This window comes from Oryzias latipes, chromosome 18 (assembly GCF_002234675.1).
Source record: "Oryzias latipes chromosome 18, ASM223467v1".
Classification (NCBI taxonomy): Eukaryota; Metazoa; Chordata; class Actinopteri; order Beloniformes; family Adrianichthyidae; genus Oryzias; species Oryzias latipes.
The window spans coordinates 15,554,380-15,569,986 of NC_019876.2; the positions used below are offsets into that span (position 1 = coordinate 15,554,380).

At 40.8% G+C, this 15,607-nt stretch overlaps 1 protein-coding gene across 1 annotated transcript in view; it reads left to right on the forward strand.

Annotated features, from left to right (window-relative positions):
* The window catches only part of arap2 (ArfGAP with RhoGAP domain, ankyrin repeat and PH domain 2), a 179,769-nt gene that overhangs the window by 98,890 nt on the left and 65,272 nt on the right, over positions 1 to 15,607 (forward strand). Inside the window, exon 15 of the mRNA XM_023966122.1 lies at positions 5,569 to 5,694. Coding sequence (XP_023821890.1) covers positions 5,569 to 5,694 — 126 coding nt within the window. The remainder of the gene's footprint in view (positions 1 to 5,568; positions 5,695 to 15,607) is intronic.

The following is a 15,607-nucleotide window of genomic DNA, read 5'->3' on the forward strand; positions in this document are numbered from 1 at the left end:
AAGTAAAACATGAACTCAAAAGGATCTTGAATACAAAGAGTTCAATAGGAAAATACTAAAATGAACTAACAAACTGACTAAGCTATACTGGCATCCCTGCCCTTAGACCCCCCTTCGCGGTAAGGAAAAACTCCTAAAAAAACGGATTCCGGAAAAAACGAAGAAACCTCAGGGGTGCCCAAATGAAGGAGGGATCCTCCCCCAGGACAGACAGGCGATTTACCTGAACTCTTAGAGAGAATTAACTTATCTAAATCTACAACTACATATATAAAGTCCAGCAGACGAGCTTCATCCAGCCGTGGTTGGGGGGGACAGTCAGGGGCCTCAATCGAGGTAGACAAGGGCTATATATGTCATTTAGCATTTTGTAGGATCAAGGGTCTTCTAATATAATTGATAAAGGATGAGTGTGCAATTTTTTATACGAGCTTTCATTTTGACAGGGGTCCAGATCCTGTCATGTTTTTGCTTCAGAAGCACAGAAACATAGTTATTGTCCTCTGTCTTTAGCTTGCTGCTGTGCCTGGGATTGCTGTGAACTTCAGCAATGGGACTATGGAATGAGTCCTTCAAACTGCTGTTTACAGTCAATGGCACTGACCAGAATTGTGGGCTTCCAGGAGGCCCTTGTCCGTGCGTCGCTTCCTACATTTTTAAGTTCGGTTGCGACCTCTGGGTCGTTCATTGATCTCGTGCTAACAGTTCAATTGGACGAACTTTTTCACGCTAAGTCGCAGTAACGCAGTACTGTGACCAATCGAGGACTCTGATTTGGTAGTGACGTGTGGGTGGCATTTGCTTCAAAGCATGGAAGTACCAGCTGTTGTAAACATGATCACGAAGTAGACATCAATTAATTATAAACGGACTTTGTGTCCGTTTGGAATAATAGGACTCTCAGAAGGACGTTTATAAGAACAGAGTTGTGAAAACAAAAGGTCTGGAGCAAGATTTGTGGGATTTGCACCGCTTTGACTTTGCGCACTGAGCCTCTTCCTATTGTTGATGGCAGACAGAAAAGAAGAATTGTGCCTACCTGTGTGTCTGGCACTGGTCTAGAATATCCAAGATCAGCTGAATGCGCGTTCATAAAACCGAAATAACAAAAAAACAAAAAACGACGCGTTGACAATACCAAATTTGTGTTGACAATTCTAAATAAATTATGGTGACTAGTTGTTCACAGTCCTAACATATATATAAATGTAAAAAGTATATTACAAGCCATGTTACATAAAAAACCTGCAGTGGCATAATTTTCCATAAATTGTACAGCAATATTACATACATTGAAGTTTGAACTTCTACTTAGCCGTGCTTCCAGTTGCAAAAAATTATATCTATTTATTATTTTTTATTTATTATATTTTTTTTGATTCTGTAATTAATAGATAGTAATGATGCGTAATTAATACATTTAGGAGAACAGGTTGACCTCTGTGGCTCTTAAGTGATTTAAGTTAATGGTCATGTTACCTTTCTTCTTGTCTTCAAGGTTCAAAACCTCAATTACGGATATATTCGTACCTTCCTGCGAGGTGATTAACACCACCGCCAACGCAATTTTTAGGTTTGACACAATGGGTCCTACTGCAGAACAAAGACATATAAACTACCTTGTTAAATTAACTTATTGTTTTTCTCTGTAGAGTTTTGTGTGAGCCACCAGCAGTAATGCTGTGTGTGGAGGAGGGGGGGGGGGGGGTGTCACTTTAATCAAAACGACTTACATTTCAGGTATTATACCACGCGTGATGACAGAGCTGGAGGTGCCGAAGATAAAATCTATGAGATATTACCAAGGCTGTAGCAGAAAATTGAACCTCAGAATTGAAGCTAATTGAATTTGGGAATGATAAGTTTAAAAAGGGGGGATGTGTGTGTGTGTGTGGAGGTTCTGACAGGCAGCGAGGAAGGATGATCAATTTGGGGATTTCTAAAGAAAAGTAAGGGAAATGAGTGAAAAAGGCCTCTAAGTTAAATGGACAAAGATGAAATGAAGATGGAGAGTGAGATTCATTTTTTAAGCAGAATTTGCACACGAACGTCTTTGCCTATCAGAACACTTTGACTTTACAAGAGTGTTACCATGCAACTGCCATCCCTTCATAAACAGCAGCTTTTTTGAAAATTATGCTTACTGCTAAAATAGAGTCCATAACCTAAAGATTGATGATAAATCTATAGTCGTACTTTGTTATGGAAGGAGTCTGTGTTTTTCTCAAAGACTTTAAAAGAGATCTGGAAATTAGTAAATGGGACGTCACCCATAGAACATTGTTTACATCCAGCTCCAACAAAATAAAGAACCAGAAATAGTCAGTAAGCAGCAATTGGTCCGAGTCCATCAGAGTCAACAATTCTGAGGCAACTGCTCTCACTTCTCACTTCTACCACTTGAAACCAAGCTTGGAAGAATCTGTCAATTAAACATTTCAAACAAGAGACTACCTACTGTTACTGAGGCATCTGATCTGTCAGCTTATAACTTGATTAACTTGCTAAAAAGAAAAAAAGATCATGAAAAAATGTTAGGATTATTAAGAACATGATAAAAAAAAAGGTAACGGGGCAAAAATAGTTATTCTGGCTAGTATAATGAATGAGTTATAACTGTTTATTTCTCAAGATAACTCTTTAGTAGAGATTGGATTTATGTCTATTTGGAGGGAGCTGGAACTTTTGGATCAGTTCATTTCAAAGAGCTATTTAAAAGACTGGCTCATTTGGCTCTTTTTATATGTATTCCCTTTTAAAAAGCCAGTTTGGAGTTTATTCCTTTTATCCTGGAAATAGTCACAGGTAGGATTGACGGGCTGAGATCTGTATCAGAATAATTCAAATTCAGATTTCCCACCAATATTTTGTTTTAAATTGTTTTGAATAGTTGGAATTATTTTCTAAATATCAATTATAGTTTTATTTGTCATATGTCACCATCTGAGTTGATGGTGAGATCCCTATTTGCCCTTAGTGAAAAGTATATTTAGAGTGAATTATGTTATTAATGCAGCAGCTAACCCGCTAAAAAACGCTAAAAGAACCATTATGTCCAGTTTCTTACTGACAAAACCGAGTGACGGCAGAAAAATTTCACGACAGTGTTTATTAAAATGCACTTTATGTATGTTTTTGTGGCCATTAGGCTCTTTATTTTTAACATGTAGCTTTTAAATATTTTCAATTATGAAATTATAACAAGCATTATTTTTTATAAGGCTGTATATAACTATTTTGATTTTTTCGACTCAGACAGCAGCTCGTACAAGTTCCTTCCAACATAAAACTCTGTGTTAATAAACACAGATGTACTTGCTGTTATCATTCTAATGCAGTTTTGTGATTGAAGAACGTTGCTTCTGAACAGAAACTACGTGTTGCTGTGCATGAGAAGAAGAGTGCACGTGTTTTAAACTTAATCTAATAAAAACAGTTCTGAAAATAGATGTAATCATTATTTTACACAGCACATAGGCCCTCTTGGGTTAGTGTCATGTCAGGAGTGTTAAATACAAGTTAATTTTACTATTATAAGTTTGCTTCATTTAAAAAATAAACTTCAATGAGTAAATGTAGCTGATAAACCCATCATTTATACACAATGGAAAACAAATCAGGCTACTTTGAAGCGCCATGCAAAAGCTTCTGGTGAAAGATTTTAACAAAAGAAAATTTTTAACAAAGCACAAAACAGGAAGACTCCAAAGCTCATGACTACGGACGGGTGTGTCCAAATCCCACAGCTGCATCCTTCAATGGCTGCGGCCTTCCTGGTCGACGTGGCCTGGCCCAGGTCCTTTGTCCAGTGGATAGGCCGGATGTTAACGACTGTGAGTTTGGACGAGTGTAGCCTTTAGATTATTATAGCCATTACATCGGCGAATGTCCTGTCGCCTAGCAACCGTGAGTCCCGAACACAGAGGAGTAGTGAACCAAGCATGGAGCTTAAAATTTTTCTGCCTTATTTGATCCAACTTTAAATTTTGGAGGTGTAATTATAAAAGTGTGTAATTATTTCCAACTCTTGGTCCCGCTTCACAGTCCGCCTTTGTTGTCATAAAATCTCCGGGTTCATCTGCAATGCATCTTGGGAAATGCATCTTGGGAAAACACCAGATCAATTCAATCAAATGAAGGCCGTATTTGTTGGTTTCATTTGAAGGAGTCGTTAAATTTGGACAGCATTTGTCGCGGCGCTGTGACGCAAGCAGCCTACAAATGCAGCCGAGGAGGAACACAGCCGTCGCAACTGCAGAAAGACGACTGAGCCGACAACCCCCTCCCCGTTGTTGACTACACGCACTGCGACACTCCTGTTCTCCGTTTTTGAGGAGGAGCTCACGTGAACGTATTTGATATTTGCATCTAAAATTGGAAGAAGGAGCTTGTTTGAGGATTTACAGTACAGACCAAAAGTTTGGACACAGTTTCTCATTCAAATGAATGGGAAGGTGTGTCCAAACCTTTGGTCTTTACTGTTCCCTGTGAAACACAGGGAAGGAAGGAAGGAAAAAAGACAGAAAAAAAAAAAAAAAAGAATGGTTCCCAGTCAATCGAGACTCGAGTCCCATCATTCACGTTAACGAGCTGTTCAGAAGGTTCAGTTCGTTCCTGAACGTCACATCTCTAGTCTATGGGATTTTGTTTTTCTTTTTTGGACCTGCAGGTTTTTTCGCTTGTCCTACCCCACTGAGCAAACAGATAAGCTCTTGTGTTTAACAGATTTTACCGTTACAATAGTAGTACAATACAATTTTTGTAAGAGCAGACAAAAATATATATAACTGTTTTCATTTAAAAAGAAATAAACTTCTTTACTTGTTTTAAATACTTGTTTAGTGTATTTTTGAAATGGCATTGTGATATTTGCTTCCGGTCTTAAGCTTTATTTATACAGTATATACCAAAACTAATTAAGTATTTATTGACTGGTCCACATAGTGATGATATATTTACTGTTCTAAACAGGTTTAGAAGAAGTCTTTCTTTTCTTATGTGAAGTCTTTTGGCTTGTTTTGACCTCAGGGATTCCTATATTTATTTAGTTGTTTTAGTTTAAAACTATATGGCAAAGTCTTGTCTTGATAACAAGAAAAGCCTTGTGTTAAAATAGGATGTTCTGTGCTGATGTCTCCCGAATGCATCACCACTGCTGAGATACAATTAACCAATGGAATAAAATCTCTTTTTGAAGGTCTCAAATATAGACTTCAGTTGCTCTTTTTGAATCTATTTGTTAAATTCTCTTGAACTTAACAGGATTTTTTTTTGTTTAATTCTTCTCTTTGTTTTTCTATATTTCATTCAGTTAGTGACTGTATTTCTGTTAAGTTAAATGTTAGGGAAAAACAGATTTTCAGGGCTGTTAATGCAGTTAGGCCTAAACAAATTCTTAGAAAATCATTAAAATTAAGGATTTTCATTAAAAACTTGAGATTAATTTTTTATTCACAAAAAACAGACAAATGAATTCAGTTCCAATTGAACTAAATTAAACTCATTTGATAGAAACTACTGCTACTGCTTCAAAGCTAAAGGTCATCTACTATGTCTTCTTTTTTCTAGATTTTCCTGTCGTGGAACCGTGGTCCGAAAGTGCCGCTCTTTCAGAGAGCTCAGTTTTCATGGACGGATTCCTCTACATCTCCTCTGGCCCGGTGAAGATGATTCTGGACCGGCGCGGAAGAGATGGTGAGTGCGAGCGGCGTTTTGCAAAATTCTCACGGCGAATCCATTTCTAAGCAGTTTAAGCTGCGTGGTTGTCAGAGGTCTCTAGTTAAGCACTGATCGATCAATCAGTGTCTGTCTGTCAGCCGTCAAACCGCCAGTCGTTTAATCCGCACCACAAACAGTCCAGTCAAAGGGATCAATGGATCTGTCTTTCAAAAACATTCAGGTCCACTGGGGAAGCTTGTCAGACACATGTATGTTAGATGAATGAGCTTTGAACACTGTGGGAAGTCACAGGGCCCATTTAGAGTCCGCTGAGGAAAACGACAGTAAACAAGTTTAATGTAAAAACATTCACACGACTCCCCTAAAAGCAGTCTAAATTCCTTTATCCTTTACCGCGGGTTTGAAACTTTTAATCAGGCTTTGTTTCCTGCTCAAACTCTTCAGCTGCTGCACCTCATGGCCTGCAGTGGTCCCACTTCCCCAAACAGCTGGATTGTTTCAAGGGCTCATGGGTAATTAGGACAAAGTACCAGCTTTAGGCAAAGCCTCTAGGGAGGTGGGTTATTTAGAAGGTGAAGAAACAGAGGTGCAGAGGAAAAACACTTACTTTTACCCAAATGACCAAAGTCTTGTTCATGTTGAGCATCTCTATTCCCTTTTTTACCAACCCCTCAACTTGTATCGGTCGCTGTGCATGTTGGTTAACACGAACAAAGTTGGGAACAGTTTCAAGTAGTATTTTCAGTGTAGCTCTCCCTTTGTCGTGATGACACACATCTCGATACATGGTCCATAAATCAGTACAAATAAGATTGTCACGGTGAGGGGGCTCGAGAGCCGGTAGGACCCAGACGCAGAGACGGGAGGCAAAACTGGTTTCGGGGGGCCGAGCGGTATAGCGAGGCAGGTCCGGCATGGAGTCCTCCGAGGCGTCGGGCTTGGAGTCCTCCGAGGCGTCGGGCGTGGAGCCGGGCGTGGGGTGGAGCCGGGCGTGGGGTCGGCTGGCCGGTCGGGCGTGAAGTCGGCCGGCCGGTCGGGCGTGAAGTCGGCCGGCCGGTCTGGCGTGAAGACGGCCGGCGGGTCGGGCGTGAAGTCGGCCGGCGGGTCGGGCCAGCAGTCGGCCGGCGGGTCGGGCCAGCAGTCGGCCGGCTGGGAGCAGGGACGGGTCGGGGTGCAGCCAGCACCCCCCTGGGAGCAGGGACGGGACGGGGTGCATCCAGGACCACCACCGGAACAGGACGGGGCTGGGGTGCATCCGGGACCACCACCGGAACAGAACGGGGCTGGGGTGCATCCGGGACCACCGCTGGAACAAAAACGGGACGGGGACGGCGGCGGCGGCGACGACGACCCCCCCTCAGGGCAAGAAGGCTCCCTGTAAAGTCCAGGTGGCTCCACTCCAGGCATACGAGGCAAACTGGGCCTGGTCAAAATCCCAGTAAGACCTCGTCCTTTTGGCTTCCAGGCAGTAGGCCTCTAGCAGGCGCATGTCCCGCTCTGCTGGGTCCAGAAAATATGGCTGGTACATTCTGTCACGGTGAGGGGGCTCGAGACCCGGTAGGACCCAGACGCAGAGACGGTAGGCAAAACGGTTTCGGGACTAGAGGGTTTAATAAACAAACAAACAAAAGGCGCTGCCGAGCAGGATTACAAAACAAAACAAGCGTGGCTAGAAACGTGGAACATGAGCGTGGCTAGAAACATGGAACATGCATGAAGGGACGAAGACACATGAAGACGTTACAGACGTTAGACGTTAACACTGTGACAAGAAGCTAATGGACCAGCACAAGAGGAAGGCAGAGACAAGACTTATATACAGACAGGGCAGACAAGACACAGGGGAACACGATCAGGGCAGATGGGGACCAAGGAAGTACAACTCAAGACATGACAAGACAGGAACCCTTTCAAAATAAAACAGGAAACAGAACCAAACAAGACAGAACAAGAACTAAAGCAAAAACCAAGACAAAACAAACTCAAACCATGACAAAGATTTAATTAATTTTGCGGCGGTATGATACAGTCCAATTCCAATTATTAATTTGGCATTTAAAACTATACATTAAAACGCCTTTCAAGAGAAACATTGTTTTTGTTTACTTATTAGCCCTTTTTATTTTAAGCAACAAAACTCAAATATCTTTAACACAACAGTTTCAGTCTTTTAGACTTTTAGTTAGATAAATGGTGCGACATTTTAATTTATTGTGGTATTGTTTGAAGTGTTGTAAAAACAAAAAAAAAAGGTTATCATAACAAACAAAGTTTGCCAAAAACAATAATTTACCTTCCGATCGATTTTCTGCTTTTTCACCAACAATATCTTGTTTTGTATATGTGATTCTCAATCAATACTGCTGTTACTCTCAGTAACATTGATTTCCTGATATGCATTTGTATCCTTTCATCCCTAGTTTTTAGCCAGGCCAAGGTTTTTAAGTCATTTATTACATTGGTTTCAATTTAATAGAACCAGGATCATATCTTTGCTGGAATAATTCAAGTGTTGAGAAATATATCTTTTAAAACCATTAGTTTTTATGAGAAGTACTGCAGAAAAACTTACTTAAAGTTGTTTAATTTACCTTATTGTCTTAAAACTAACTTGTATCTTCATGCAGACGGTCATTTGTAAATTTTAAAAGTTTATTTTGCAATTCCACTAAATCACTGGTACAGGAAACTGTGCCATGTTCTGTGTTCCCTCATTGTATCATAGTTCACCTTTCGCAATCTTGCTGTTTCGTGAATGTTTTTAAACAGCGCATTGTGCTCTGAATCTTGATTGGCTATTGATCTTGTCAATCAGTCTCTGTGGCGTGTTTCCTGCACAGACCGTGTGCGGTTTCCTACATTTAAATAAGACATTGATCGCGATCAGATCTTTGTTTTTTCGTTCCATAAGCTGGACTTATACTTCGTGAAGGTTTTAACTTTGAGAGTTTAAACACAAGAAAAACGTCTGAAAATGTTCATGTCTGACTGATAGAAGTGTCTGAGAAAAAACGGATTTTGCGGGTTTCAACTATCACGGGTTAATTTTATATAACTCCTGGGATAAACAAGAGAACTCCTTATAAGTAAATATATATTGTCCCACGTTAAGACTCCAGTGTTTGTCTCTGCACATTGGTTTTGTAAAAGCCATTTTACTCACTCCTGAGCTTGTTGTCCCTTTTACCTACACTTCACCTTTCCTTCCCAGATTAGATCCCATTCTACTTTAACATCTAAACACGTTGTTATTCCATCTATTATGGAGAGCTTTTATTTTGTGCATTAACGTCACTTGAACTGCAGCTGCTGAAAAATTCAAAGGGGTCGGCCTTAAAAAAAATACCTCGACGCGCTCCAACTTCTTCAATCAGAACGAAGTGCTGTCAGAAGTGCGTGAGCACGGAAGGATGAGGTATTTCTGAATTTACAGAATGCCTTTGGCTCCCGGGCTAATGGTTTGATGGTCTACAGATGTGCTTGGCTCCTTAATAATTCATACTTGCGCTCAGGGCCTAATAAAAGCACTCCGCCACGCGGTCTTCAACTTCTTCTTTTCATTTGGAGACCACTCCAGAAGGCTTTTCTGCTTAAACTTACAGCACAAGGACTACAGTGATAGCATGACACATATTAAATTGGTACGATGTCATTGGTTCCAGCGATGACAGAGGCGCCGTTGGACATTCCAGCTAACAAAGTACTCATTGGCCCAATATTACAGCCCGTCTACATGCTGCCTGTAATAAATGTACAGATTAGAAAAACAGCTATCTTAGCCCCGGCCTTTTATATGTGCATAAAACTTTGATAAAATGTTCTCTCCTGGCTGTTTGTTGTTGTTATGAGGTCTTAAACATGTAGATAGTATATTATAAACATGTAGATAGTAAATAAAGCCCTCCCCTTTGAACGGCCTGAGTGGTGACTCATGCAGCTCCTGTCTTTGGGAGTGTGTACTCTGTGTGTCTGTGGAGGAAACTCAGGACGACAGGCAGAGGCTGGAAGGGTGAGCATCCGCAGGGGAACAGCACCTGTAATTTTTGATCAGTTGAAACCGAGCTTCATAATTAATGACTCGCAATCGACATTGCCTTTCATTAGATGTGTTTATGATAAACATTTCAAGACCACTTTAAGGAAAATTGTGATTTAGGTGTTTTTGTATTCACAACATGTTCTTGCAGCTTTTTTTCGGATGTTGAGGGGCTTATTTAAATACAATTAAGTTAAAAATGCTATTTCTGAGTATTTCTTTATTTAAATGCTTTTGGAGCAGGAGCAGACAAAAAATGCAGTTGGAAAAGCTTGTATATGTGACGTAGAAGCTACTACTGGAAACATCAAGCTCCCTGCTCTGCTCTATTCCAGTTCATCCACTTGCAGACAAAGAGATCCTCGTCTGTCTTTGCTGTCCTTGTTCAATATGGTACCTGGCTCAAAACTGAACGGCTGGATAGCTTCTATATCGCTTGCAAATTTTGTTGGAGGGTGTGATGGGCCATGGGCCATTGGAAGAGCGTGTAAAGAAAGGGATGATAGGAAAGGGGGGTAGGCTTACTCCACTCCAGCAGTCCCTCCCATAACTCAGAGACGAATTTCTAATGAACTACTGTCGCTCTGCAGAAACTATCCTAGAGAATGACTGTTGTTTGGTTTTGTTTTTTGGCTAGAAACAGAATAATCATAAATAAAAGACGACAGGAAACGCTTTGGAAATAGATCAAAACATGATTTGTATGGGAATTTAAGATTTACTAACATAAAAATTTGTTAGATTTTGACATTATCACTACTTTGGTTTAAATCCTAAAATCTATTTCAAAATCAAGCCGATTGTGGGAACATGGCGCGCCCATCCTTTTGGACCCAACGCCCAAAAGGATGGGCATTGGGTCCAAAAGGATGGGCGGTTTGTGTTTTTTTTTATAACTTTCATTTGCCATTATCGTCATTGATCTGCCTGTGACAAAGTGGACTCTGGTTTTGGCAGATCATTCAGATCTCCTCAGCTTCCCAATTTCCATTTCCAGCCCATGTGACAAGCTGTCCGCCAGATGTCTCTTCATCTCAGGTATTTTAGTCTGATTGCAAGATAAGCAGACGCCTGGTGGAAGTGGTGGGTGTGGAGGGAAAAGTGGAAAAGGAAGGGACACAAACTGCTTTTTCGATGCATGTGGGAACAGGTGTCTGCTCAATGTCGATAAAAAGTTCATCACGTCTGACTATGTTGGGGGTTCAGTATTTTTTTTTACAGCCAAACTTTCAAACTATAATGGTTTTTTTTCCTCTCTCTTTAGCTTGATTGAGTTTGCTAGTTCGACTGCCACAATGGTGCCTCTGCTTTGTCTATGAAACCTGTTCAAGTTGCATAGTTTCCTGCAAAAAGATGTGGAGAAAAAAAGCAGAAAAGGAGAGAAAAAGGTTCCACATTGTGGATTTAGAGGCCTTCCTTCCAGTGGAAAGTACTTTGCGGGGAGCTGTCTTGGCGTGTGAGCTAATTGGCCCGATTTATCTGGTGAAGGCTGTACCACGGCTGGCTTCCGCTAGCGTTGTCTCTTGCGGCTGGTTGCGGACTCCTGCGGAGAACGGCTGGGCCATGGGGCTGTTACTGTGTGTTGGGGAACAGCTGGCATTGGACGCAGCTGCTTGATTGTAAATCAAGCATTATTGTTCCACCCCACATTGCGGCAGAGCGTGTGCACTAGCTAGTGGTATCCCTCCCGCTAAGGAAAGTTGAAACCACAAACAAAAAGAGGAGAGAAGGATGCTCATGATTGAGGATGCAGAGATTTCCAATAAAGCCCAAATTCCTAGTGGAATGTCTTAAAGGGATCCAAAGGCATTCACAGCCGTGGCAGGAAGAAACTTTTTCCCACAAACTGTATCAAACTCAACTAGCTGTTTCACAATTTCTCTTTAGTCTCAAGCTGTTGCCTGTTCTGCTTCTTAGGCTATAGCAGTACATCTCTTTAATTTTTTCTAAGTAAACTAAAATGAAACCTCTTCTTTTGTCCATGAAGATTGCTTCCCATTTTTTGCATTATCGGAATACATCTAAATAAAAAACTGGATTTCAGTTATCTGTCTGTAATAGTGTCCAGACTGTCTGGACCCACAGTCTCTTAGCAATTTACCTCTCAAAACCACAGTGGGATTTTTGCTCTTCCTCCTTGGAGCTGATGAGACATTTTTAGTCCAGTCTATGCTCTAATTGTAAATTGAAGACTTTATTTTAATCTTTACGATGGAGAAGCAGTTGTGAATTTTATACAAATGTCTGTAACCATTGGAACTGGAAATAATTTGAGTCCATTTCATGTGGAATGCTTAAGATTTTTTCTTGTCAAGAAGAAATCTGGAGTTATAGAAGAAATATAAAAATAACTATTTCAGAATGGCGTGTGCTCTTATTGGTTTTTTTTTGTTGATATTTTTGTGTTTTTCTAAATCCTTTGCATTTCCAGAAATCCATTCAAATTTCCTTAGTTTTAAGGTTAAAAACATCAGAAAGAGAAAAAAAACTCTTAAGACATGTTTATTTCCCTTTTTTTTACAAAAAAACAAAAAAAAAAAACAAAGGGCAAAACCCAATCAAGAAGTCATGTATAAAAACTTCTCAAAATAAGTTAGAAATATTGGTATTTATAGGAGTGCTTCTCCTAGATGGTTTGAATTTTTATTAAACATATAAGAGTTCTCTTGCAAATTACAAATAATGGATGGGAAGATACACCATTTTCATTGGTGTGATAATTATTGCCCTAAATATTAGGACAATAATAAGAAACAACAAATAACAAATAATAAATCTTTCCACCATTTGCTGCAACGACAGCTTGATAGTGATGCCTCATGCTCCTCCTAGACACATGATAGTGATATGTTTTCAAAAAATAAGTTGAACTCTTTTTATCTTGTTGTTTTGTCCTTTTTTTTTGCTTTTTTACTGATCTGAAAAGTGATCCGAACGGTGACTCTAAACCGTGACACGATCCAAACTGAGTTTAGCGATCCATTGCAGCCCTAGCCCACAGAATGTGAAAAAGACATTACACATTAAACATGTATTTATTTTTGAATTTTTGGGTTTGGGCCTCAATAAGTAATCCCCACCGTACACAGTGAGACCGTTATGTGGGAAACACAATATGAGGTGTGTCTATCACCTCAATACAATTGCCTCCCTATCCTGAAAATCTGTGATGTAAACCAAACACATAAAACATTCACAGGATTTTTACCAATATCCTTAACTTATTATAGGTATTGTATGTGTTTAATAATAAATTACCTAGCTAAAAATGAAAGAAAGTTCTAAATGTGACTAATCCAATGGTTGTTGACTCATTAACTTTGACAAAGAAAAATCATACAATTGTTAAAGTGCTACAAATTAAAAATATACTTAAAGAAACCCCCGGTTTAAGCCCTAATGTTTTAATAATTTCCAAACTACCGGTAGATGGTTCGGAGGAACCTCACAAATGTGAAGCACCCATTATGAATAAGAATGGGGGGAAAAATTCCTGATGGAAATATTTCTTTTATAACATTTTGCAGTCATTCCCACAAATATACATCCTTTAAAACCAAGCAGCTTCAGTTGAAAAGTTAATGTCTGTCACCGTAAAAGTTGAAATGTTTTATTGTTCCCTCATTAGACTGTTGAAAGTGAAAGGAGATGCAGACCTACAGAAAAGAACAAACACAAGATTCGTCTGAAAAATGATGGACATGACATTTTCTGCTAAAATCTCAGGGATTCACATTTTAAACCATTTCCTAGTTCTTGTTTTTTATCACCCCTTATGTCCTGTCAGGTAAATCAGGGGGTAATGGTTTTAAATACCACTCTTTGGTCTCTCTTCACTACCTTACACTTGTATTCAAGCCTCCTACCTGCACAGTAGCTTTCACACAGAGATGATAAATGCACAGCTGACGGAAATAATCATTTCTTGAAGGAAAGTGGGGTCAGGAGAAGTGTGCTTTTCTATTTTTTTTAAATGCCACATAAGACTCTTAATCCAAGTTGTTTTTGTCGTTCTAAAGCTGTTTGCAGCATCATGTCCATTTTTTAAAAACAGAAAACACACTGATAAAAGGTAAAAAAAAAGCCGTAATGAGTGGCAACGCGAGGGTGAATAGGGCAAAAATGACATCCTCTTTTTTCATGCTTATCGCATCATTTTTTTTTCCTTCTCACCATCCAGTTGTAGACACTTCGTTTTTTTATTGGAACTATATCTGTTCCTTCAGAAACATCACACACGGTTGGCAGTGGAATACACAATTAGCATATTCATGAGAGGAATACAGTTGGATCTTTGGTGGCGCAAGCGACAGGGGGTGTGGGGCCGGGAAGCTGTTTGTGTGTTTGTTGCAGAACAAAAAAAAAAAAAGGCAGATGGCACAGTGACTTTGAAAATCCAAAATTAGGTATGTTGTCGTGAACTTCACGCTCATTGGCTATGTAAATCGCAGCGTCAAGATTGTCAAAAAGACATGCATGTGTGTTTTCCAGCTTTTACCGCCAAGAGGATGTTTGTCGATTGAAATCAGTTTGGTACTTCATAAGCTTTAATTATGTGTGTGTACGTCCTCACATGCTGTCTATATTATACCTGATTGAAAATAGCAGTGTGTTCTGTCAGAACACATCTGCCATGCACAAGTTAGATTTTTATATTCCTCACTCGATGCGCAATCTTGTTTTTGATACAAATTTCTAAAAGAAGGTCATTGTCTGCCAAGTCACTCTGAGCGGTCCTTGAAGTTCAGGGACAGTGGCAAATCTAGTAGTTTGGGGGGCCAGGAAAAACAATATCATGTTGGCCATTGCAGCGTTTTTTTCTTTCTTTTTTTATTTTAAATCCTTACTTAAAGTAAAACATCCATTGGAATAACTTTTTCACTACTCCACTTTTAAGCCTTAGTCACATGCACCCATATGGGGGGTTGGTTAGCAGAATTCACCAAGCGTTGGATTGTTCACCCACTAATAGGGAGCTGGGTGAGCTGGGTTTAGACCGTCGTGAGACAGGTTAGTTTTACCCTACTGATGATGTGTTGTTGCAATGGTAATCCTGTTCAGTACGAGAGGAACCGCAGGTTCAGACATTTGGGGCGTGTGCTCGGCTGAGAGTGTGCCTCTGTGGATCTGTTCTTGCGGTATGTGAACTGGTGGGAGTCCTAGTCAGTGGGGAGGTGGTCTCTGATGTGCGGTAGCATCAGCCTTTCAAAGCACTTCATTATGACCGTCGTGAGGGCCACTGGGCAATAGTCATTGAGGCTGGTGGTGAGAGACGTTTTTGGCACAGGGATCATGGTTGCCGATTTCAGGCCTGATGGGATTACTGCCTGGGCCAGGGAGACGTTAAAGATGTTGGTAAAGGTGGGGGCGAGCTGGTGGGCGCACGTCCTGAGCACTTTGCCAGGTAATCCGTCAGGGCCAGTAGCCTTCTTGGGGTTCACTGCTAGAGGCACCAGTCTGACGTTGTGCTCCTGTACAGTGAGTGGGGTTGTGCTGGGGCCGGTGGGGGTTGGGGGTGGGTCTGGTGTGGAGGGGTGGTGTTGGGTGGTACCATGGCAAGCAAAGAAGCAGTTAAGCTCCTCTGCCCATGTAGCATCCGGAGCTGCTGTGGACACATCACAGCCCCTGAAGTTGGTGATGTCTTGGATGCCTCGCCAAATTTCTCGCGCATCATTGCTGGATATGTGGGCCTCCATGCGCATCCTGTGGTCTGCCTTGGCTGCTTTTACTCCTCAGCTCTGGCAGCACTGTATAGTGCCCCGTCCCCTGACCTGAAGGCAGCGTCACAAGCTCTGAGGAGGGAGCGGACTTGGCTGGTCATCCAGGGTTTCTCGTTTGGAAAAACCCTGATGGTTTTGTCCACAGTCACATTCCCAATGCAGAACTGCATAT